Source organism: Pezoporus wallicus, unplaced genomic scaffold (genome assembly GCF_028554395.1).
Source record: "Pezoporus wallicus isolate ANWC-B61680 ecotype Strahan unplaced genomic scaffold, APGP_CSIRO_Pwel_v1 contig_787, whole genome shotgun sequence".
Taxonomy (NCBI): domain Eukaryota; kingdom Metazoa; phylum Chordata; class Aves; order Psittaciformes; family Psittacidae; genus Pezoporus; species Pezoporus wallicus.
Window position 1 is genome coordinate 290,101 of NW_026641881.1, and position 24,900 is coordinate 315,000.

Below are 24,900 nucleotides of genomic sequence, written 5' to 3' on the forward strand. Positions count from 1 at the left end.
AGAGGTCTCAGAATAGTGCTCAGGTACGGACTTAAACTCTAAATCTCAGAGGAAGGCATCAGCTGAATCGCTACAAACACTTCCTGCATTGCTCTCTTGGGCAAATAAATAACTGATACACATAAAAAATAATCTGTATGTTTAATTAATTAGACTTGTCTGTTCAGTGATCCGTTAAAATAACTTCTTCTGGAATAACAACTTTCAGTAAAAACAGGACCTGGCACCCTCATAAAACTGTTCTGTATAGCTCCCATTCAAACTGAAAGTCTTGCTTGACAAAGCCCGAACATCAGTTGGAAATGAGTAGAGTATTATTTCCTTTGATAGAACTTGCAATATTTGGTAAGCTGCTTACCCAGATCCCCGTATACTTGCGAGGTGTGATACTGTGGAATGTACTGTGTTGCCATTTCACCAGCTCCGGTCACAGGTGAGTATATATGACGTGGTGGAGGGGGTATCATGGCTGGAAGAGGAAGGAAGCCAGGCAGTGGGGGATGTGGAGGCCTGTGTATCACTGCATGACCACCAGGATGAAATTCTGGAGCCTGGGGAACCACCACAACCCTTCGAACACCGTTATCCTCAATAACCTGCACAGTGAGAGACGATGCACCAAAAGGGAAATGACAGTCTGAAAGGTGCATTCTGTAGATACAAAACTAGGAATAGTATATCCCTTAAATTTGAGAAAACAGGAGGAGAGCATGAATTAAAAAAAAAAGGACAATTAAAGGGCTACCTACATGAAGTGTATTAACTGCAACAATACCATTCATTTCTCAATGTGATGCGGGAAAAATATGTTAAAAAAAAAAGAAAGACTGTAACAAGACAACAACATCTTATAAACAACCAAGTATATTTATGGCATGAGCCTAGCTTCTCCCCAGGGCCCTCTTTTCACCCTCACTCATATTGCTTGTATACTACACAGCTCCTTGTATTTGCTTGACAGCGTAACAGCTAGATTGCTCCCTAGAAGTGATTTGGTGGGTGGACAGACCACACTCCTCATAAATAGTGATAGGAAAAGCACAACAGTGTCTGGTTTTTGTTCTGTGCCCAACTCAGGCCACCAACATTAACCCAGGAGGCAGCAGCCACACTGCACCTGCTACTGAGCAGCAGCCTTCGCCTGCATCAAGCTGTTAAAACAAGAAACCCAGCAGGATGGTAGTCAGCCCTCTCAAGACTCCTTCACAACTCAAGGTAGTTTTTTAGAAAGAATCTCATTTTCTTTCCTCCCCCCTTGCCTGTCTTGCACTGTGAAGGAAGCCACATGCTACACAGAAAACAGGGGCCTCTGTGTCAGCCTCTGCCAGACTCTGGTGTAAAAAGAGGCTTGTTGTGCAAAAATGGCAAATGGGAGATGTGACAGGACAAACCCGTGGCTGAGGGACCCAAGTGCAGCCTTCAGCAATGTTGCTATAATTTCAAAGAAACAGAAATAGCATATGCAATCCCATGATGAGAGTAAGTGTGGGCACATAAGATACACAGAATCATAGAACAGTTTGGTTTGGAAGGGACCTTCAAAGGTCATCTAATCCAATCCCCTGCCATGAGCAGGGACATCTTCAACTAGATTAGGTTGCCCAGAAACACATCCAGCCTGGCCTTGAATGTCTCCAGGGATGGTGCATCCATCATCTCTCTGGGCAACCTGTGCCACTGTTTCACCACCCTCATTGCAAAGAATTTTTTCCTCACATCCAGCCTGAATCTTCCCTCTTTTAGTTTAAAACCATTACCCCTCATCCTGTCACAACAGGCCCTGCTAAAAAGTCTTTCCTTATAGGCTCCTTTTAAAAATTGAAAAGAGCTGAGGTGCACTGTTCACGGCACACGTAGCTTGCCTGGGGTTGGCAGCGTGTAGGAAACTGGTGGAGAGCAGGCACAAAGGCACATACAGTAGAAAGTACTGAAGCAGAAAACGCTCACAAAAGTACATGACTGATGGTAATATCTAGAGATGATTTTTTTTTTTTTTTAACTTGTATATATCCAGGTGCTAATAACTTTAGTGTCTGGGATGCCCATGAATAAACTGTTCTCCACATCCTACTAAAATGCTGGGACTGCCACGTAAGGCTTTAGAGTAAATGTTTATCCAGAAAAGCAGGAGAAGAATGGAATCTGGAATATGATGACTACATTCAAAAACAGGGGACAAGAAAACCCTACAATCTCAATCTAAGTTTTCACTGACACTTGAGGTGGGAACATGTACACACCTGTGCCAATGAGCAACCTGGTGCAAGAGGAGCAGATCAAATCAAAGCTCTTAGTGTCAAGCTGCTTTCAGTTCCACTGTTTAAGCTTAAGGGTATTATGCTTAGTTAGATTTAGTCCCATGCCCTGGTGTGTGCACTTTCACCAAGTCCAGGACAGAAAGCTCCTTGGAGGATCAATCATTGGTTTTACCATGCCTCCATTAAGGGTTGGTGTGCATCTGGTACATCTGAAATGGAACTTCTACTTTTGTTTTCTCTGACAAAGATCTAATTTGTACCCCCCAAAATGATCCCGCTAGCTGAACCTGGCTGAACCAACGCAACGTAGTGAGACTGGTCTAAGAAGTTGTTTCAAAACTTCACTATTGTACTTAGAAAGACAGTTATGTAGACACAGCTGTATGCTTCTGGTGTAATGACAGGATGAGGATCTCTGTGCATATGCAATAAAATTCAGAAGACATAAAAATATACACAATGGAGCTGATCCCACCTTACCTAGAGAGCTGAAAATAAATATAAATTGCCTAAGCTAACACAGCTTTAAAACACATACACACTGTGTGACTTTAAGAAAGGGGCTATTTTCAGTATACAGAAATTGTCCCATATTGGGAAAGCATAATTTCACTAAAGACAACATTCTTCATATCTGTGCAACCACAGCTGTGTGGTATCCTAAAGGCAGGATGTATTAACAGAAGAAAATACAAACAGAATTTCTGCTGTCCAGTGAAATTATCTAAACACAGAAATGTTGTTTTAATTAAGTCCTTTATGCTTACAAGAAAAAATGCAGTATCATGACTTTATGAGCAGATTCAGATTACATAGGAAGCAGTTTCCATTAAAAACAAAACCAAACCAAACCAACAAAGTCAAACCAACAAAAACCAGACTACTTAGTTTATAATTTATTTGTCTTGTCTTCTTGGGTCTGCTAATAGCCTAAGTAACTCAGAAATAGATACCTAATTTATAGCTGCAAGGGACCTTAAGTTTAATAGTGTAAAATGAAGAGTTTGATAAGTCTGTAACTGTGCCTCTAAATCAAGTATCAACTCTGTGGTAGGCCTCTTCCAGGCAACTACACAGATAAAAACCCTCCAAAAGCAGTAAGAGCATCATGTCAATTATATAATTTTAAGTTTAAAAAAGTAAACAAGCTATCAAGTATCCTAAGTGCAGCAGCAAAACATGTAGTTCAGGCTTAGGCCTGTTTGTTTGAGTTAACCGACTAAACATTGCTGGAAAACTCACTACAGACAGTGAATGCAGACAGCTTAGAGAGGATGAATAAAGATGCAATTTCTTTCAGAGCTTTACAACTACAGAAAAAGAAGGCAAAAGTTAATCAACCAATGAATTGCTTTTTATTTATGTGATGTAAGAAAAATAATTATGCTTTATTCTGTAGTTATGCCCAACTTCTAACAGAGGAAGTATCACTGCCAAACAGGAAGTGAAGTAAGCAAAGGCATAACAGAAAAATGGATAGACAAAAGATGGTTATGCTTAAGTTGTTCTTCTAGGCTGATGGCATCAGACATTTAGCTGGTTTTCAATTTCTCTCAAAATATACTTGCAGTTGCTGACATTTCAAAATACATTATACCTGAAGAAACCATGTAAGTTACTTTGCTGGGGCTGCATTAAGTCTGGGATAACTCTCAGCTCAATAGTTTTAGACTTCCCTGTTTGCAAAACTACTATCAAATCTCCTGGCTTGTAACAGGAACTTCCATTCTAAAACTATACAGCTGCTATGTTTTGTCAGTAGTAAATACTTCATAAGCCTTACAAACTACAGGATTTCCCGGACTATGATATTTCTACTCAGATGCAGACAGCAGAGTTTGTTCCACTTGTACTCTGAGCTTCACTCTGTATAGTGAAACACCTTCAGTTCAGAAGTCAGAGCACTGTGTTATCACAACACCTGCTTGCACTAACAAGCTAAAATGAAAGGCTAACAAGCGTGCCTCAGCAAGGCCCAGTCCTTCAGCAAGTCATCCTCAAAAGAAGGATAAATTAATTTTATAAATATTACTGTGATTGACACAGGTTACACAACTTTTTAAACATCAAGTACTTCGTCAACTGAAGTTAAGCACTCTAGAAATAGGGTAAAATTACTCAGAAATTCACTTGTCTAAAAAATTGTTTCTGTTCGTAAAAAATGAATTCTAATATAAATTAAGACTTTTTACCATGAATTAAAGATAAATGGACTTTCACTATTATTTTTAATTAACTTTTCTTCCACCTCTTTGGGAACTCAACTATGAAGGATACATAAAACAACTTATCAGACAACTTTTAACAGATGAAAGGTAAATCCATAAACCCACAGAGTGTTCAGTCTGCCTCATCTAACATCCTTTTTTTTTTGCTAGAGGACAATTTCTTAAGCTGTTCAGATAATTAGTCCAACATCTGCTAGGCACTGTGAGTTTTTTGGCTGCATTTTACGGGTTGTAGTCTCCTCTCGGGGTACACAACTGGATGCAAGCAGAGTCAGAGGTAGACTGGTCACAACAGAACATCATGAGAAAGACATCATGGAGAGCTGTAGTCATCTGCTCTAACTTCTGGGTATGACCTACTAACCCCTAGACTTGTCCAGGTTATCTAGCTCATATTTAATTTTTAGGCATCTAAATTAGGAATCTCACTGCAGTGAGAAAATGAAAGTCCCATTTTAAGACAAGCTGTGGAAGTATGCATTACATGCTAATTTATTCCTAATGGACAACTGACATTTTTCCCATGTTTGCTATGCTTTTTCTAACTGATCTGTTTTAGTCCTTACCTGCAGGGAACTTCCCAGACATTAACTACGTACCTATATAAAACTACATTGGTGCCAAGATAAAACATCCACTAACACAGGAATCAGTACAGGTCCTGCACAATGAACTATCTGGGTCATGACTCTGGTTTATATTCAGAGGACATCTAGTACATTGGGATCCTGAACTCAACAAGGAACTGCGTTTGTTACTGTCACTTAAGTAGTTAATTTACAACTAAACAGACACATACACAGCATGAGAAGTCTTCCTTGACAGAGGCACGGTGGACATCTCCCATTATATACTTGCTTAACCACAGTGACTCTGAAACTTGATGCTACTTACTGAATTAGCTACTATGGTTTTACTCTCATAATTTGTATGAAAAGAAATAAAATAATAATCAAATGAAGGGACGTACCTGTGGGGCATATCCAGGAGGCACATAAATAGTAGGCACTGAACCATTTGGGGACATCATTGGAACCTGAGCAGGACCTAAATTGGTTACAAAAATATTCAGTACACCACCATTTAATGATCTGAGAAAGCTGAAAGAACATACTGAACTGCAAAGTCTCTGTGAAAAACATACAAGATAACATGGATAAACAAAGGCAATGCACTGTACAGATAAAATTATAGCAAAGGGCACTCTTAGAAACCTACGAAGCAGTTAGGAGAAAACCAGAAACAAAACTAAAAAGTAAATTAACCAGCAGATATTTTTCCCTTCTCTGTCAGGAAGCTCAGAGAAGAGTTTCTGTCAAAACTTAACAGGGGACAGAGCAAAAGAAGTGTCCTGAAAGGAAAGGACAAAAGAAGAGACTTTAAAACAGAAACAAAACAAAACATTCAAAACAAACTGCTGAAACCAGACAGTATTCCATTAGAGCTGTAAAGAAAATTACTTACAAAATATCTGTTCTGTTACTATAGTCTTATCACCTGAAGTAGTCTCAGTGCCACAGGAGAGGGAGGTGGTAAACAGAACATTAACTTAAGGTTCCAGGGGAAAGCCAGCTATTACAAACCACAAATTCTACTCCTACTAACAGGAAAAATTCTGATACCATGATGAAACTTGTACCATGCAAACCAGAAAGAACGGAGTTCGCAGACAGACAAATATGACACAACAGGACTGTTTTAAGGAGGCATTTGTAGATAAAGTATTGCCTGGAATATCTGATACCTTCAAAGAACACAGGGATGCTGTCAACATAACTGGATTCTTCTAAAAGCTTTTGAAAGACACTTAAAGTAGCAATGCTGCCTTTGCTTAAAAAGGGAAAAAGGCTTTTCATGAATAACTAACTGGCTTGAGAATAGGAAATAAGAAGAAGCAAATGATCAGCTTTCAAAGTGCCTAAAGTGACCAAAGGAGTCCCACAGGCACCCAAACAAGAACCTGTTCAATGCATTAACTTCTGGAAAAGGAAATGAACAGCAAAGTGACAAATTTTTTGGTATGCTCTCAGAGCTGCAAAGAATCTTAAAATACTGAATGATCAGATGATAAAAAAGCAGAAGAAACAGTGTTGATAAGTGCAAAGTAATACACCTGGATAAAACCAGAAATATTTATAGTGATGAGCCACAAACTAGCTGTAAATAAGCAGATTATGGAATTACTATGTATCTAAGGAAAGGTATTTCTAGCTGAGTGTTGTTGAAAGAAAAAAAGAGAACATTAAAAGTCATTACTAACAGGGCAGAGAACAAGCAGATAACACTATTATGCTATGGTATAGATCCATGCTGTACCTCAATACTTAGAGCACTGTGTTTGTCTCCACCTTTCAAAAAGAATACACAGAACTAGAAGAGGAAAGGAGGTTTACAGTGACTTTCCACCAGTTATCAGGAAAGCTTAAAGAGACCAGTATTCTTCTACCTGAAGATGGTTAAAATGTAAAAGTGCTGGCAACAGAGAAACAGCAAAAGACTTACTAAAAACCAACCAACCAACCAAAACCCCAAACAAACAAAAACACTCACAAACTGCCTAAAAATGGGAAGCTAGACCATCTGCAGTTTCTCATGTGCAAGAACCAGAGATATTAAATTAAATCACTGGGTAAAAGGTTTAAAACAGATAAAGCAAATTCTCATGAAATGTACAGTTAAATTATGTAAATCGCTGCTTCAAGAACATCGTGGAAAGTTAAAGGTTAGGTTCAGAAGAAATTAAACAAATTGAGAGAGGTAATCCATTAAGAACTGGAAAAAAAAAACAACAACAAAACCAACCAAGCATTACTTCTGGTTCAGAAAGCTAGAAATAAGCAAGTTATTTTTCTGTGTGCTTGCCCTGTCCTTATGCCCTCCCCTTCAGCATTTGACACAGGCCTCTAACAGAGCAAGCGCACTGGCACAGGCTTCAAGGGGTGCCTACAGACGTTCATACATTCTTGTGTTTAAAATACACAAGGCAACAATTGCTGAAGTTTAATTATTAAAGAAAAACTGAAACACAATAGAATCTGACCAGATTTTGTGGTAAGCACATACGGTTGGGATTCAGACACTCTGGACTCCATTCTCTCTCAGGTCAGTGTAGTGAAGCAAAAAAACCACCAACCCAATTGTCGGTGAAGTTTCAATAATACTTCTGAAAGGGCATTCACAGTTCCACATTAATGTTTTAGAAACTCAGTTAAGATCTACAAATAGGAAATACTAAGTAAATGCACAGTACGGTATGTAAGATTATAGCATACCTCATTCTGGTAAGTATGAACTTGACAAAAATACAGATAACCCTGTCTGAATGCCAAGAGCACTGAAAAGGAACAAAACCCATTCTTTAAAAAAGCAGTATGTAATTGAGCTTGATTACATGTACTATGGGGACTTCTTTAGAGTGAGATCCAGAAGTCTGGAAATGTACTACTTAAAAAGACTAAGAGACTTTAAGAACAAGGTCTTAATTGAAAGATTAACTGAACTGTATAACAGCAAAGAACATAAAGACTACAGCAAGCTATAAATTGAGAACTGAACCTCCTTCAAGTCTTTGTGCTCAGCTGAAACTCAAAAATGTTTCAGTGAAAGTTTCTGCTGAGTATGAGGTGGCAAAAATAAAGTGAAGTGAAAAGCAGCAAAGAGAGAAGCTGAAAGTGCTTCAGTGCATTAGCTTACAATACATTCTAAAACATCAACAGCATACTTACTGTAAGTCACCACTCAACCAAATAATGTTTTAAATTCTTACATAAGGTGGACTTTACACAGCTTGTATGTTGCATTGCTTACTTGTACTTTTTCCATACCAAACACAAAACACTAACACTTTTATTAAACTCACAATTTTAAACCATAGAAGTTTCAGGTAAATTTAGAATTAATACCCTAGTTACTTGAACTTTTTTACAGCAAACAACATCCTTGGGAGATGTATGAACTCTAACATGAACAGCCTGTTTCTTGGTGAACTGGTGTAAATTTACTGAAGTGTATTTGGCTTTTTTGTTTTGTTTTGCTTTAGACATCTGAAGAATATTGTTTAACAGTCTTTTTAAAGCTTATTTATTTAGTGCTTTAATCTCTCTAACAAGCAAACAAAAAAGCAGTTATCTTCAATCCAGTACAAAGGTTGATCCACAAACCCATTTCCAGTATACCCACAACCTAGCGGTCACAAAAGATATACAGGCAATGTATGAACCTGAAAAGTTACTGCAGTGTTACAACAGAGTCAAATTAGTAGTCTGTAAACTTGCATCCCATCCTGAACACTTTAAAGTTCCTGAATTAAAGAAAACATATTTTTACTATTCAAAATGTAACTGTGGACTCTAATCTGCTTTGATTAGATTTCCAAGTAGCTGTGGAATGAAGTCAGATTGCAAAGGAACATTCAAGACAACGAAAAGCCTGGAAAAAAGTTGGCAGACTTTATACGCTTTAAAGAACACGGTGTTTACAGTGAAATTACTGATTTCTCGACAGAAAGCATATTACTACCTACAAAAAACCTTTAAAAAAAGCTTTCCTGTATCTAAAGATGAATGCTAATATGCTATAAGAGCAGGTACTTTTCCCTTTTAAAAACAACTCTACTTCAGTGAAATTCACAGCAAGAGGAATCTTCATGCTTTCAGGGATCGGCTAGACTGGTGCATGACAAAGCCAGTGTGTTTTGCCATAATGCAAGACTGATTATAAAGTACCTGCAAATAACATCAGCGTATGTGTTAATCAAACATCTAATTTTCTATATTGGACATAAATGGGACTGGCTTCAGCCAAAGCACTATATTATGAATGCTGATGATCTGAGGTAAGGTTGGACAGGGCCTTGAAGAACCTGATCTAGCAGAAGGCCCCTGCACATGTCAAGGGGGGGTTGGAACTGGATAATCTTTAATGCCCCTTCCAACCTAAACCATTCTGTGATTGTAAGAGGTCTCAAATCTTCCATATCCTCTAAGGTATACAATTCTCTTATATAATAAGCAGTAGAGAGGTACTGTGGGCCAGAAAATAAACACATCACTGTGCTTTACACATCATTCTTGACAAATGACTAATCAAACACATTAAAGGTTTATTTAACTTAACCAAACCCAAGAAGCAGATGTTTCACCACACTTCCAGCTTATTTACATTGTCCTGAAATTTGCTATTTCACTATTAGTAAAGGGAAAACTTGCCACGCATTTTGTCCTAAGTTAAAAAAAAAAAAAAAAATCAGGAAAAAACAAGGTGCCTCTCAAAGAGTACATGAAAGCTGTGCCCTTAAACGGGAAACTCGTAAAAGAAATCCCAGCAAATTTAACATGATTATTCGAGCAGACTGTAAAAACTTAATTAACAAGCTACCATAAACGTGTGGCAAAATTAACCGTTTGTCACTGCGGCCGCGACAAACTCATCTGAACACAGAACACCTGAAAATGGGAGGATACCACCACCGCTCTCCTAACGGATGTAGGATTTCTCTCTATCCTGCCTAGTGGCATTGCTTCATTCCAGGTCTCCCGCAGCACTCCGGCACGGCGGACGCACGCCGCCCCAGCGCGGATGCAGCGCTCGCCGCCCGCACTCGCGGATGCGCTTCCGGGGCACCGACGCCCAGAGCCCGGCTCTGCCAACACCCCAGCTCGCCCGGAATGGCCGCCCAGCGCCCGGGCTGCCCGCTCCCTCCGCAGCCGCCATCACCCGGAGAGGGGCTCAGCAGCGCTCAGGTTCCCCGCATTTGTTTCCCAACCACCGCAGCTCTCCCCCGTCCGCCGCTGCCGCACAAGCGCCAGCCGCGGGGACTGTCTGCCCGCCGCGCCCTGCCCTGCAGCTTCTGTGCTTTACAGCGGCGAGTTCGCTGGGCGGCCGGGACACCTTACCGCTCATTTCGGGCCGTACCGGGCCGGGCCCGCCTGGCGGGTGCTCCCCGGCGCGCCGCGGCAGGCGGGGCGGCGGCAGCGGGCGGGGCGGCTCCCTCAGGTGCGCGGCTGCCCGCTCAGCTCCGCCCCACCCCGCCCCAAGGCCCGCTCCGCTCCGCCCTGCCGGGCCGCGGCCGGGCCCCGCGCCAGCCGGGAGGCGGCACAAGCGGAACGCGGCCTGGGCTGACAGGGGCTGGGGGGCGGGTGCCCGGGAGGGATTCCTCAGCCATGCCGCAGGCCTCCTGGCTCTGGTCTTTGCTGTACGCTGACCATTGTCATTGGCTGGCGTGGCCCAAATCCTCCAGGTTTTTACGTTAATTAGCATAACTAAATTCTAAAGGATTACTTCAGCCCAATCCTTCCATAGGATTTACCTTCAGCTGAACTGCTAATCAGTTTACGCCCAAGAAAGGAGGCACACCAACAGACCTGGTTCCAAACCCTTTCTGACATCCCGTTTAGAAAGCTGCAATGACTTTGATACTAATTTATGTGGATACTGCAGCTCATGAGCACTGCTATACTTAGCATTAGTCTAATGTGAATGGCGATGAATCACTGTTATCCCCAGGAGGAAACAGCATTCAAGATTTACTGCAGCACATTAGGTTAACTATGGCTCTATATCCGTACACCCACACTTTGACATCACACAGGCAATGATATGCATCACTGACGCAAGCACTGACAGGGTCAAACACAAAGGCCACAGCAGTTGAAACAACAGAGCGCACAGCTGACGTAGCAGCACACCACTCCAACACTGATGGGCTGCAGTAAATCAATAGCCCCTGATCCCACAAACAGTTGCACCACTCTGTCTTTTACATAATGGCCAAGACTTCAAAAGTTTTATTTTGGGCTACAATTAATTACAAAAACCAATAATAACCAACACCACCAATTGGTCTACATTTGTCTTGCAAGCCGTGCCTGGAAAATACTACCAAATTAGTATTTCAGGGTTAACAGGCACTAAAAAATTATCACAAAGCATCAGCAGTTTCACATTTACTAGGTGCAATGTAATCAAAACAAGCAGTAACAAAAAAGAAAATCAGACACAGAACTTACTGTTAGGCCTGAGCTGGGTAAGAGGCACAAGAAAAGAACTGTGAACACTGCAAGGACACGGGCAATCAGAAGACTTCAGTTTGCAATGCTGTCCATTTAACATATTCCTTATGCTTCAAATTCATCCTGACAAAACAATCCCTTCCCCCATCCATCTGTCTACTTTTGCCATCGAGCCTGGGGAACAGCAGCTGACAAAGCTGCAACATCATTTTAAATATATTAATTGGCTAGAAAAAATAATCTATCAGTAGACTGCTGGCTGGTGAGCACAAGGCAAAACTGAAGGTAAAACATTCACATAGTTCCATTCAACAGCAGAGGGGAAAAGCATCAGTTTCATTCACAGAGACTTTGGAACAATGGATAAAAGGATGGGGGGGGAGGGAAGCTATGAAACTTAACTTCTAAAGATTACGTCCTAACGAGATCCTGATCGTTCCCATGAAACCATACATACATATTCAGGAAAAAAAAAAAAAAGGATGTGAAATCCCTTCTCACAGGCAAAGTGCAGAGATGACAGGTTCCTGTAGCATTTTATCATTAATACAGCTATCAGATTTCTTTTATAATGGCCTCGTGTACTTTCAAAGGAAAAAGGTGACAATGGTTTCAATGCTTAGATATTAAATGTGCTTTCATGTCACCTGGTTCTAAACAATGACCATGGTGCAGTTTTGTGATGAAAATAGACTGCAAGCCCATGCCTTTGAACAATGCAAACTTCATGAAGTTACACTTGGGAGGTTGCAGAAGGATAATTTCAGTCTTTTGAGGTACTACAACAATAAGAAGTTTTTACACATTCTGTCTGAAGCAATTGTGTGGCCCGATGATAACTCTATCCTACTTCAATAAAAAAAACCAATGAATCAAAGATGTTAATGCAGAAATACAATATGGACTTTGTACTGCGCAGCCTAGATTGTTAAATTGCTTCATTTCATTTGCTGGTTTAGGTTTAGACTCTGGGTAATTATTTAGGAAATATGTGGAAGAGTTATGTCAAAAAATTGTTCTCACTTCCTTGTAGTCTTCCAATTTAAAAATCAGGTGAACCATACATCACTGCATTTCAAAGTGAGTCAAATGTGATATACTATTATTAACAGAGAGAAGCACTGATGAAAATGTGTTTATTCTTTGCAGGAAAAATAAGCTGCACTCGTTCTAATCTAACCGCATCCCATATTTGCTCAGCCTTTTCCTCAAGGAGAGCCTCATTTCCTGGCACTTACAGTGAGCAGTACTGATCCGTAACTTTTTCAGACTAATATTTAATAGTTGTGCATACTGCTTAATCATGTTCCATTTGATTCACAATATTCAGGATAAACTACAGTTTAGTCATCTAACAGTTGCTACCACTAGAATTTGTGGTTTTCTAATCAGATTTTATTTTTGCCATATAGCACTGCAGAGTCTAAACTAAATACCACACAAATGTTTCTTTAAGGAGACCAATTTGGAAATGGTCATTCCTAACCGGAAGACATAAAACTAAGTTAGCAGGACATGACGTGTGTCAGCCTTCCAAGAGTCCCATAATCCAGATCCCATAATCCATATAAATCTACACGATTTAGCAGTAGAGGGAAAACTAGGTAAATCTAGAATGACATTTGCTCCACAACTAGAGTTCTAGTGTGCAAAATGAGGGCTAAATCTTGTTCTTAAGTAAACGTAAATGGTTAATGATAACTCCTGATTTAAAAAAACAAACCCTCACACCCAGCAGCTCTGTCCCACTGCAATGTTACTCTCTTAAATGTAGTTCTTGCATTAGGGGAGTGTGCTGTTCTGGTCAGATGAAAAGATCTTCTGTAGGAATACACAGAACTGGAAAGAGAGTTCAGTCCTACAGGAAATCCTCTCTTCAGACTTGCTGCATACAATTATTTTTATGCCTACATTAGAGGCATTCACTTGAGTCCACCAACAAAGATTCTACCAACATCGCAGTTCCACAAACGTTCAGATGCAGGTTTCTAAACTATGAAATAAAATTTGAAGTAATGCTTTATTACACATTCTTGTTTCAAATCATGAGTGAAGAAAACAGTCCCTGAAGCTGACAATTCAAAAGGTGACATTTGGAAATGCAAAATCCTCCTGTCATGACACAAACTGTAGAGAACAAGCTCTAGGCAAGTTATACAACCATCACATGACAAAAAAGAGCAAACTGAAAACATCTGATGTTACACACCTTACACTTCGCAGCATCTAAAGCAAACACTTGGCTTCAGCAGGGTGATTCACTGGCTGCCTCCAGAGGACGGCTCTGTGCTTCTGCACATTTATCAGGGAGCTACCTCATACCAGATGACACAAGTCATTTAGCACAGACAGTGTGTCCTCAAGCAGATATGTAGTTCAGGCCTGCTTTAGTCACTCTTCTGTCCAATTTCAGTAAAGTACATGAAGTTTTCTGAGAGTAGAAAAGGAGGTCTTCATGTTCAGTTAGAAAGTAGGCTAAATTCTGCACTATGCTGAAGCAGATTAACCCCACAACTTGTTCCTGTCTAGGGAAGTCCTGTGAACAGCATACTACAGAATAACCTGGGTCACCTCTGCTGAAGATGGGCCACCAGAAACTGTAATGAAACATACTAAGCTTCTGTCCATGCTAATGGTGCTTAACTCCTTTAATCCATGAGCTTCTAAATGGAAAATACAGAGCCAGCCTTTAAAATGGGAATCAGAACCCAGGACTTCAGCTAAATCTTACAGGAATCTCTATTACATCAATAGAAAAAGGTATATTTCTTTCCCATGTAGTTTCCCCTCTAGAATCTTACATTTTTTTTGAGGTGAAGATGCCCTACCTCCAAAAGGCAACATGGAGAAAAGCCTAAACTCAGAATGCCCCAGAACCTGGTGGTGAGGGGACTCTGCTGGAATCGGGGAGCTACAAGTTTCCACTCTTCGTAGAGCTAAAAACCTCTGATCTCCTCCATTCTGGGTGACTGCTTTAACCAATTTCCTGACACTGTTTGCACCTTGGGATAAATCTTCATTATGAGGCTGGTGAGGCACTGGAACAAGTTGCCCAGAGAAGTTGTGGATGCCCCATTCCTGGTAGTCTTCAAGGCCAGGCTGGACGGGGCTTTGAGCAACCTGGTCTAGTGGAAGGTTTCTTGTAGCAGGGGGGCTGGAACTAGATGATCTTTAAAGTCCCTTCCAACCCAAACCACTCTATGATTCTATGATAAAGTTAATATAGGCCAAGTAAACAAGTAGCCTTTCTGAAGACAAAGGCAACATTTATATACTGTCTCTATATTGCCTCTGCTTTGGCATGTCTTTGATGGGGGCAGCTTCTGATTGTCCCCCTGCAGCCTGATGTTTTATTCAATTACAGGCATTAGGGAATTCTATGGCCAAACCAGGAGAAGCAGTAAATTCAATGTACTTGCTAGGATTAGGCCATTTTTTGATGAGTGACCTGGGCTGTACCTGAAACTTCTGCAGCTAAAAGCTTCTGAAATTACAACTGCAGTAGAATCTAAACACTCTGAACATGACCCCTTACGATTACAGTTACTTGCACAGACATACTTTTTCTCTTCACTGATAACAAGATAAGCCTATGAATGCAGCTAAAAGAGGGGGTGCTCTGAAGACAGTGGGGAAAAAGTTTGACTGAAAATCCACTGATCTTGAAAATTCTTAACAACATTGCAGCTGACACAACAAAACCATTTAGATTCACACTTCTGATTCTGCTAATGACTTAAGGTCAACACATAAGACTTTTCATGCTCAAAAAAATTTACAGGAATTTGGTCCCAAATCAATTAACCCAAAATTACACATAAAAAAGAACGGATGTTCTCTGTCAGACTCAGCAGCAACACAGAAAAGCACCATGTTGCTACCTGCAGCCTCTTCTGTTGTGAAATGTTTCTACTATTATACAGATCACTAAACACCTGCAATTCCCACTGAAACCTCACATTTTTGTTGAAAGTGATTCATAAGTATTTTTCAGGGTCTGTGTTAGCAAAAACAAAACAAAACAAAAACAAAAAAACACCCCAAAAGAAACCACCTCATCTAATAAAGGCTTTTAAAAATTTTATTTAAAACTTTTAAATTTGTTTTAGGATTCAAAATTTAAAATTTGGTCTTTTTGGTGTTTATGTGACAAAGGCTCCTTGATTCTCCACGATGAACTCTTTACAGATCCTTCAACAAGGAATTATTTTTTCAAGATCTCAAGCAAGTTACTACACAGGGAAAGTATGTAAGCTCAAACATTAAGAGCATCTATGACAAAGGTTGTTTTTGATAAAAAGCTTTCAATGATGTTAATAAATATGTATTACCAGAAAGAAAGGTATATGGTAAAGCAGACAGCAGGGTTCAGACACAAAGATAAGCCTATGCCATTGCAGTGCTCTCTTCAAATTCAATTTGCTTTGTAACCAAATACATTTTAGAAAGTAACATACCCACTGCTTTGGCAGTCAAAATGAACTCAGAGCCAAAAAGAAATATGTAAGGAATCTACTTACCTGTGCCAAACAAGAGGCCAGGGATGAAACAACTAAGTTGGCTCAGTCATATGAAAGTTGTCATTCCAAACCAGAAGGCGAAAGACACATGCATACAGTGGAGCTCCTTACCATACATTATGTATGGATCAATCTATCCCTCTACTAAGGAGCTGAGACAAGAAAATCACACAAAAGCTGGAAAGTAAGAGTGTCCTTTGTGCAGAAACCTTTTTATTGCTTCACTACTGCCTAGATGCAGATCTAAATTTTCTCTTGCTAGATCATCAGGGCGAAGGATTGAAAAGACCTCATGAATCAAGGCTACTCATCTGCAATTGTAGCTCCATTCCTCTCTCCCTTTATCATACATCAAGATCCATCATAAATGGATTCTACATAAAAGCATCAAGACTGATCTTGAAACAGTTTTTACACATACATCTCTCACTGGAGTACAGTTCCATAGCACCACTCTCCTATGTAGCCAGGAGGTTTGCTGTAATTAGATAAAAGTTAGTCACAGCCATTTGACATCCAGCTGGGCTTTAAACCAGCTCTGGCATTAACTATTTATTTTTTAATCCCTAGTGCTTACTTACCTGTTCTGATCAAAACTTATTTTTAGCCAAACCAACTAAGCTGTTCTACTTTCCTTTTATAAAACAGGCTCCTCATTCTCGTAAGTATTTTAATAGCTCTTTTCTACACCTGGAATCATCTTTCATCTTTTGTAAACATGAATTATCAAGTTACAGTTGAAGTCTCTGCAGAATCCTGCTAAACATTCCAAGCCATACTAGCAACAACTGCCCTGATGCATTTTATGGTCACAGTAACCTTCACAGATACATTATACTGGAGATCATACTCATCCTGTAAGTCAAACAGCTTGCCTGCTTCCTCCTCCTCCTCAAGTTTCAAGTGAGGAGATCCCCATCTATAATTTATTAGTCTGATGCATGGCCTTGCATTGTATGTAACTGCAATACATCCAGTTCAGAGATACCATTAAACAACACGCCTTTAGACAATTATGTTCTTTTTGATTTTTTACCACTTCTGGAATACAGATTTCCTATGCCATTAGAGTTGTTTGGATGATCAGCTTTGCTGAAATGCCAAGTATTTCTAAAGTATCTTGATAGCTCAAAGATATCCAAGTGCATTGGTTACCGAGTGATTAAGGGATATAGTTACACTCTAGGCTAGCTGTGCATCATGCTTTACCATTCAATTCCTATTTCATTTTAGAACAAAACAAAACAAAAAACAAAACCCCAAAAGAGTAAGTTATATTGACTCTGCCAAAGCTTTTTAAAAATAGAGATCAAAACCTACTCTACTATGCTTTGAATTTTGCAGCTCAGAGACTGGCAATGTGCAGGTATCTGGCATCAAGACTCCATAGCATACCTGCAATTCTTTAGACCTTTATTCTCTAGTCCTCCTATTTATTTTACTTTATTATGTCCCCAAAGCTATATCTTATATAGACTTAACCTTACCTGACATTCAGCCTCTTTTTCTATGTGTCACATTCCCAAGCACTTCAGACCTCTGTCCAGCCCTCTGAAGCTGTGCAGAAATGTTTACCTGCGAATGTACTACTTGTCCAGACCCAGCAGCACAAGATGATCCAGCAACATACATTTATGTACTTCTGAAAAAAAACCCCACACTTACAAAACCCAACACCCTTCTATTTAACTACTGTCAAGAATATGAGACTAGATTCCCATCAGAAATAACAGATCTGATTTTCAGAGGAGAGGACAAGGCTCAGTAACTGAAAAACAAAACAACAACATAATGAAATCCTACAAATATAATCTGCAGTTGGAAGGCTATTATGGGCAAATCAGTGCTCTGGATGGTATTTTAAAGACCTGCAAGAGGATGAACTGAGTTAAAAACCTACAGATAGAGCTCTGTGGGCATATAAATTAAGATTCCTGGTCTAGTATGTGTCATGCCTTTGCTGGAAAGGAATGCAAGGAAACTTGGGAATGCATATAGTGCAATTAAGAGAAAAGATAGGGTATTTTCAAGGTACATTTTCCTCATCCTAATGCAATCTTTCTTTGAGCAAGAATTAGAAGGGTGTAGTAGGCATAAAACGTACTTGTAGGTTTTACTGTTTACTTGTAGTAGGCATAAAAACAGACCTTTTACAAATATTTTATTGAAAAGGCTACATACATATCATGTCAGATTTACAACCTGTGCAAAACAGCACTCTTCTATTACACACGGGCCAGAAATCCACAGTAAAAAGTGATCAAACTGTCCACAGTCAATCTCAGAACCTCATATTTGGCAGTCCCCTTGTATCCATTTGCTTTGCAAGTCAGGGAAATAACTGGAAGTTAGGCTCATAAAAGCCAGCCCTCTGTATCTCTCTTCAGCATTTGCTAACATGCACTTCTATTTTTCAGCTCTCTTAGCAGATGATTTTTAAAACTCATTCATGCTGGAAGAACTTTAACTGGTTCCAGTTGCTCAGACTGTCCTTGTAACTTACCAAATATGTTCACTCATTGATGCATTGCTTAGTCACCAGATGTTCCCCAAAACGGTACTGCCAGTAGTGTCACACTACAGAGTGCAGTCTTTCTGCTTTTGACCCCCTACTATCAAATTCAATGGGGAAGAAACCAAAACTCTCTTTAAGAAAAAAAAAAGCTTATCTTCTCAAATTCCCAAACCCATCTTGGCCTTTAGGCACTCCAAGGATCTGTCTGAAAGACAACTTAATTTTTATGTATTGTCTATTGAAAAAATAAGAGTAGGAAGTCAGCTATGATTTCAGATTTAAGTGAATTTAAAAGCTAGGTTAAGATTAAACTTTTTAATTTTTTAAAAACTGAACAAAACAATTCTGTGCCTGACCACCAAACAAGAAACAAAATATATGGAAAACCTAACAAAAAGTAAAAATAAATGCAAACTTCAGTATATTTCACATAATTTTCTAAATATCTCCCTATTACTTAAAGAGTTACTGGGATGTCTTCTGGCTGCATAAACCACAACATGCTAACTCTGCCAAGAATACAGTGCCTTTCACAGCACAACCTCTTCAAGGCTATAGCAACTGAAGATGTAACACAGTAGCACTTCACCTAAATGCCCTCTTTCAAGAGACTAATCTTAAATGCAATTTACGGGAAGAACAGAGAAAAGGAGAAAGGCTGACAACTCTCCGCAGGCTCATCTTTCTCTATCTGTCATCTTTAACTCGCATTTTGATTCTTAGAAGGCTGCAGTATCATTAAGTTACAGCTCCAGGACCTAACAGTTCTTTCCCCGCCCTCTTCCTAGGAATTTGATTGTTTCCACACGCTACAGTAGTGTGGTTTGCTTTTTTTGGATTGTTTCTGGAACTAGGCTTTCCCTACTTTGGGACTTTGTCTCAGCCCACAGTCCTGTTGTGGTCTTTGCTCAGCACAGTCCTCCTACTTCAAATAACCTGTCCATATTTTGTAAGATTTTTTTCTAGGGTTGTTGCAACACTTCATTATAAGAGGTCATCATGAAGCCTACTTATGATCCCACTCACAGTAACTTACATCTTATTGAAACTACAATTCCATATTAATTCCTTCTAAGAATTATTAATGAAGCAATAATATAGACTATCAGTTTGGCATTTATAGTTCTTATAGCAGCTCTTTCTTTGAGTGCCTTGGAGGGAACATCCATTCTACCTTTGAATACAACCGATCGTCCAAGGGAAACACAATAGACGCAGTATTTATGGTGATGGCACATGTGTTGAGCACCAAAGGGAAGTGAAATTGCTGGAGAATAGGCTACTGGAAAAACAAACTGGGAACAGGCACAGGAGATAAACCATATACTTACAGAATAGCTATTAATCAAATGAGAAGAAAGGTGTAGTCAGCTTCTCTAGTAGCGCTAATACCATTCATTAACTTGACACCCATCTGAAAGTTACTGGGTGTTGTACAATCGCTTGAAAAGATCTGAGGCTCTTTAGATGCTGTCCTAGGGCACCTACTCCAGACAGCTGCATTTTCCAGAAGGACAAGTGGAAAGCCCTTTGCAGTGTGAGAAAGAGCTTCTCTTTGGCAAAACCAAAACAAGAACAGCACTGTGGATAGCTGTATTTACTACCAGTTAATCTGGTCCTTCCAACTTTGCAACCCCATGTAATTACACTGTTTCTTAATGGCTTTAAGTGGCAGAATTTACATGCTTGCAATTGGTCTTTAACTCTCATTACACAGAAGCTGTTTATACTTGTGCACAGCTAGCCTGTATGTTTGTAATGACCTTGTTATCGTTTTCCTCTTCTTCCTTTCCTTCATTTGGATAATAAACTGCTTCAGATGTAAAACAGATTGCTGCATGTCTGCAGAAGGAAGAAGGGGAAGGGAAGATATATTACCATGATTTTAATGAAGTTGAAGAGTGTCACGATCATGTAAGTCATGCAAACTGACAAAACCTCAGTCATTTAACAGACAGTCAAAAAAAAAAACCCCACGACTATAATCATGTACTACTAATAACATATGCACAGCCATATCTGTGCAGCCATGTGCTGCTGATTCATCCATTAGAAAAAACAAACAACAACAACAAAACAACCAACCAAAAAAACAAACAAAAAAAAACCAAAACAGAACAAAAAAAAACAACCCCTGGATTCAGAGTTGCAACATCCAGTTAAAAGTTACATTCTGGCAAAAGTGTACCTGGACCTGTGCAGAAAACACAGTAGCCTTGCACAGGTGAAAATGAAGAAAAGGGAGACAAAAATGAAGGGAAGGGAGATGAACCTCCCGGTCTCTTTCTGTTGCTACCTTGGGGCCCTCTGTCTCCAAACCAACCTTTAGCATCAATGGAGGAAGCATGAGACAGTGTAATGTCAGGTCCTGTAAGCTGCTGGTATGGCTGTGGCAGTCTGGGTGTAAATGGGGAACTTGCTCTGCCTTGAAGAATTCTGGAAAAATAATGGCTGGGAGAGGTGCTCCACAGACTCAAAAGACTTCAGTTTCCTCCCAAGGCTGTCTTCCACCCTTCACAGCTACTGCATGCCTGACAGAGGTCCGCAAGATAAAGCGGCCACAACTACTTCATGGAGTACAAATAGAACAAGAGTGAATAAAAATTAATTCAAAGCTATTTCTCTGTAAACAGTAATTCGTTGGCAGAAATCTGAATACTGTCACAGCTACAGCTATACATTAAGGATGCAGCACTATGATTTGAATCTTACAGGGTGGAACTATAAAGAAATTTCCTGGGGCCTTGTCTAACAATCTGCAGCATTTCCCAACAGATGACACACCAGGATGTATTCATACTGTACATCAGGTGAAAGAGAATGTAACAAAAATTCCTTTATTTACAAAGTTCTAGCCTTCCAGTGCAAAGCCTACTTAAAAACAGTCTCTATAAAAGCACCATTTATTCTTAAAGAATTAGATAATAAAATTGAGAAACTTTTTTCTCTGTTTAATGAAATAAGTTAGCAATCTTTGTGAACTTTATTATTTCAATCAACCAAATTGCATTCAGTTAAGAAACAGAAAATGATCTCATATTTCATGATTTTCATCATGAGCTAGTATAAGTTATTCTAAACATTAGGATATTAAGTGAAAATAGTAACTAAATCCTTTTCAAACTCTTCTGCCAGCATCTCTATCTTTGATTCAGTTCAAACTGCTAACTACTTACATTAGACAAACTTTCTACTTACATTAGACAAACTTTCTACTTACATTAGAAACCAAGAAGAGATCCTACATAAACTTCCCCTTCTTCCGTTTCCCCCCATAAAGCAAATAACACAGAACTATTTCTTTCTCATCAAGAGCATAGTCAGAAAAGAAATCAGATGAACTGACTGCAATGCCAGGGGACTACTATAATATTGCCAGAAGCAGACCCGTCAAGCTTAACATGCTTCCTACAAGATTCATCCAACTAATTCTAGGCTCAGCCCACAGTAGCATCTGAATCTCAGCAGTTTGAACTAATCCTTCACAGCCTCGTGAGCTAGACATAACTGACTATAGCCATGGAAACCAAGTTTTAGGGGCATTCTTTACCTGCAACTTAGGGCTGTAACTCCATTCCTAACATGAACTTCCAAGTACTGGTACCACCCTTGTAAAGTGTGAGATGCTAGATGCTCATTGAATTGGATGAGTTCAAAGAGTTCAAGGACAGACAAGGGTCTTGGGTACAACTGTGAAACCACTCAAATTAGGTGTTTCCAGGATGTAAGCCTTACTTATTTCAGCTTAATATAGCCAGGCTTTAGCTCCAGAATGGAGACATCTCATTTAGGTATCTAAAATTATGTGTCTGCATGTAAGTTAGGACTTCAAACTCCCATTATAGCAAGTGGAGATCCAGTCAGTACAGACAGTGGAGCCTGGAGAGCTATTCAGTTCAAACTGATGCCAGCTGAAAAGCACTGCCTGTACTATAGCTAGTGACTAAATCTTCACTAGTTATAATGGGAGCTTAGATCCAAGGCCACATATAGAAATACACATTTAGACACCTAAAATTAGATGTCTTCAGTATGCAGCTGAAGCACTGATATTTCAAACAAATGTCTCCAGAACCTTCCTACAGTCAGGCTGGGTCTGCAGCGTGGAACGTGCAGTGTCGTGAAAAGAGGGAATAGAGGAGATTAGAGAAGATACAAGGGAATATGAACTCCTCAGAATATACAGGAAAACAAGACGAGAAAAGAAGAATTGGACTGAACACCTTACAATGAATATAGTAAGTTATGAACGCATTCATATTTCACAATGTGTGAAATAAGATACAATAAAAGTTAGAAAAGTACCTAATAGAAGAATGAGAAAATAACCAAGGCAAATGTTTTCTCCATATAAAGATATTAACACATATTAAACCGAAATCAATGACAGGAAAATTAAATTTTCCCTAAACCACACTATAATCAACACCGTGAAAGAGATGTGAATTAATGCATTTCACTTTTTATCTGATTTTTATTGTGTTTGTTTTTAATTTGCTGCTGCAGAGGGTGATAAAACAGGTCTAGTTTGCTTTTTAATAAAACTTTTGTCAAATTTAGTTTTTTTCTGGGAATAACATGTTTTAGAAATCTAGTATTTATAATCCTAAAAAAGTGGGCATAGCAGTAACATGAGCTGCTCTTGGCAGAAAAGCAACATGATAAAGTAAGCTTTTCCAGCAACAGCTTCTCGTACCATCCCTGACTGCCTCTTTAAGGGCTGGACGAGACTGGGACCACCAAGACCTGGTCAATTATCAGACTTAATGGAGAAGGTCAGGCAGCTCCCAGAAAAGGCTGAGCGAGCTCTGTTACGAGGCTAATTCTCATGGGCACTCTCAGAGCAGAGACAGATCTAAACAACAAACTTCTGGATTGCTATGTTTTATTCTGGTCATGGGAGTGACCTTGTTTTGTCCCACTTTCCAAGATCTGAGTTAGTAAAACAAATTTGAGAGATGGTCCTGAAACAAGAGAAGACTACCTGTGCTCTACAACCAAAAGAACTACAGAATCAATTAGATATACCCGAGCTAGCTATAATTCAGCACAGTCCCAGCAGTAGCACTAGAAAAGTTGCAGTAGCAGGGCTTAGAGGCAAGTTTTACCTGCCAATAGTACTTGAATTATGGACTAGATTTCTCCTACATGTCAAAAGCAATATATGAGCAATCTACGTGAACCACAGTGAGGGCTTGTCATTATTTCTTTACCTTACCAGAAGGGTATTTGCCATTTCTCCATCCAACTTTTACACTAACCTACCTGTAAAAGGCAGAAGGGCAAGTCTGTTAAAAAAAATATGCACTCTGTTTACCACTCTAACCTATAAAAAGAGCACCTCCTACTTATAATTATTTTGGAATGAGATAGCTCCAAATCAAGCTGCTACAACCACACTTTGTGGACACTTTCTCTTCTTATCATCTTGCTGCAACACAAGAGAGAATCAAGTCTCCTCTGCAGTCATGCTCCTGCACAGCTGATCAATACCGACTGACTGTTGGTAACTGGAAATACCAGACATCTATAAAACAACTTCTAAAATGTGCATATTGAAGGCCACTTCCAAACCAGAAGTTGGTGTTGCAAAGCTCAAGTTAATCCTAGAATGAAGTTTGTGTTTCACTGCTGTAGTCTCGGAATTTATCATCTTCTCCTCTTGACTTCCCTGAAAACAATTTTTAGAAGTACTTTTTTCCTTACTTTAAAGAGAAAAAAATGAGCTTATTTTTGCTTAATTTTTATCCCAGAGACTAACCTTAATACTGATACTTCATTTAATTTCAAAGCATGAAGTATTTATGACTCATTCTAATTTACATAATTTTTTCTTATTTTATTATGAAAATGGCAGTTTTCCTTTGCAGAGACATATAGAACATGGTCTCTCTTACTATGTCAAGTAACATTTAATAGCCCTTAGCTGCAACTTGGGGCTGTTATAAAATGTGCTCAAGATGAGTCATCTTCATTCATTTATTCTGCCATAGGAAGAATTCATGAATGAGTGATCTGCAGTAATTCATTTCTACAAAGAGACCCATTCATACATTTCAAACCAGGTTTTCTGAATCACTGTAATGTAGCTGATTATTTCCCTTTAAGAGAAGAAACTTTTGGCTTAAAGAAAGTTTCTAGTATGTGAGAACAGTTTCATCGACTGACAAGAGCTGTTCTGAAAACAAGCATTTTGGTCTAACACATGGATACACAGACAGATACCTTCCTATCTATCTAGCAAGATACTTTGGGAAGCAAGAGACTGACAAATGGTTTAAACTGAAGTTACATCAAGAGGGAGCTGAAATCATTGCTGTAAGTCAAACCACCATGCAACCAAAGGAAATATTTTATAAAAACAGAAGA

At 39.4% G+C, this 24,900-nt stretch overlaps 1 protein-coding gene and 1 long non-coding RNA gene across 9 annotated transcripts in view; one reads left to right on the top strand and one right to left on the bottom strand.

Moving 5' to 3' along the window:
* The window catches only part of FNDC3A (fibronectin type III domain containing 3A), a 123,328-nt gene that overhangs the window by 47,014 nt on the left and 51,414 nt on the right, over nucleotides 1-24,900 (bottom strand). For 5 of the 8 annotated variants that reach the window (XM_057425641.1, XM_057425638.1, XM_057425639.1 and 2 more), the window contains 2 exons: nucleotides 5,457-5,533; nucleotides 359-596 (listed from right to left, as the gene is read on the bottom strand). In XM_057425641.1, coding sequence (XP_057281624.1) covers nucleotides 359-596; nucleotides 5,457-5,533 — 315 coding nt within the window. Of the gene's footprint in view, nucleotides 1-358; nucleotides 597-5,456; nucleotides 5,534-10,380; nucleotides 10,391-10,793; nucleotides 10,888-24,900 lie in introns of those variants that run through there. The other 3 variants (XM_057425643.1, XM_057425644.1, XM_057425646.1) reach the window with 3 other exon arrangements.
* LOC130608057 (uncharacterized) lies at nucleotides 11,646-13,002 on the top strand. The gene is made up of 3 exons (XR_008974443.1): nucleotides 11,646-11,781; nucleotides 12,646-12,735; nucleotides 12,909-13,002. It is a non-coding gene; the product is annotated as an uncharacterized LOC130608057 (long non-coding RNA).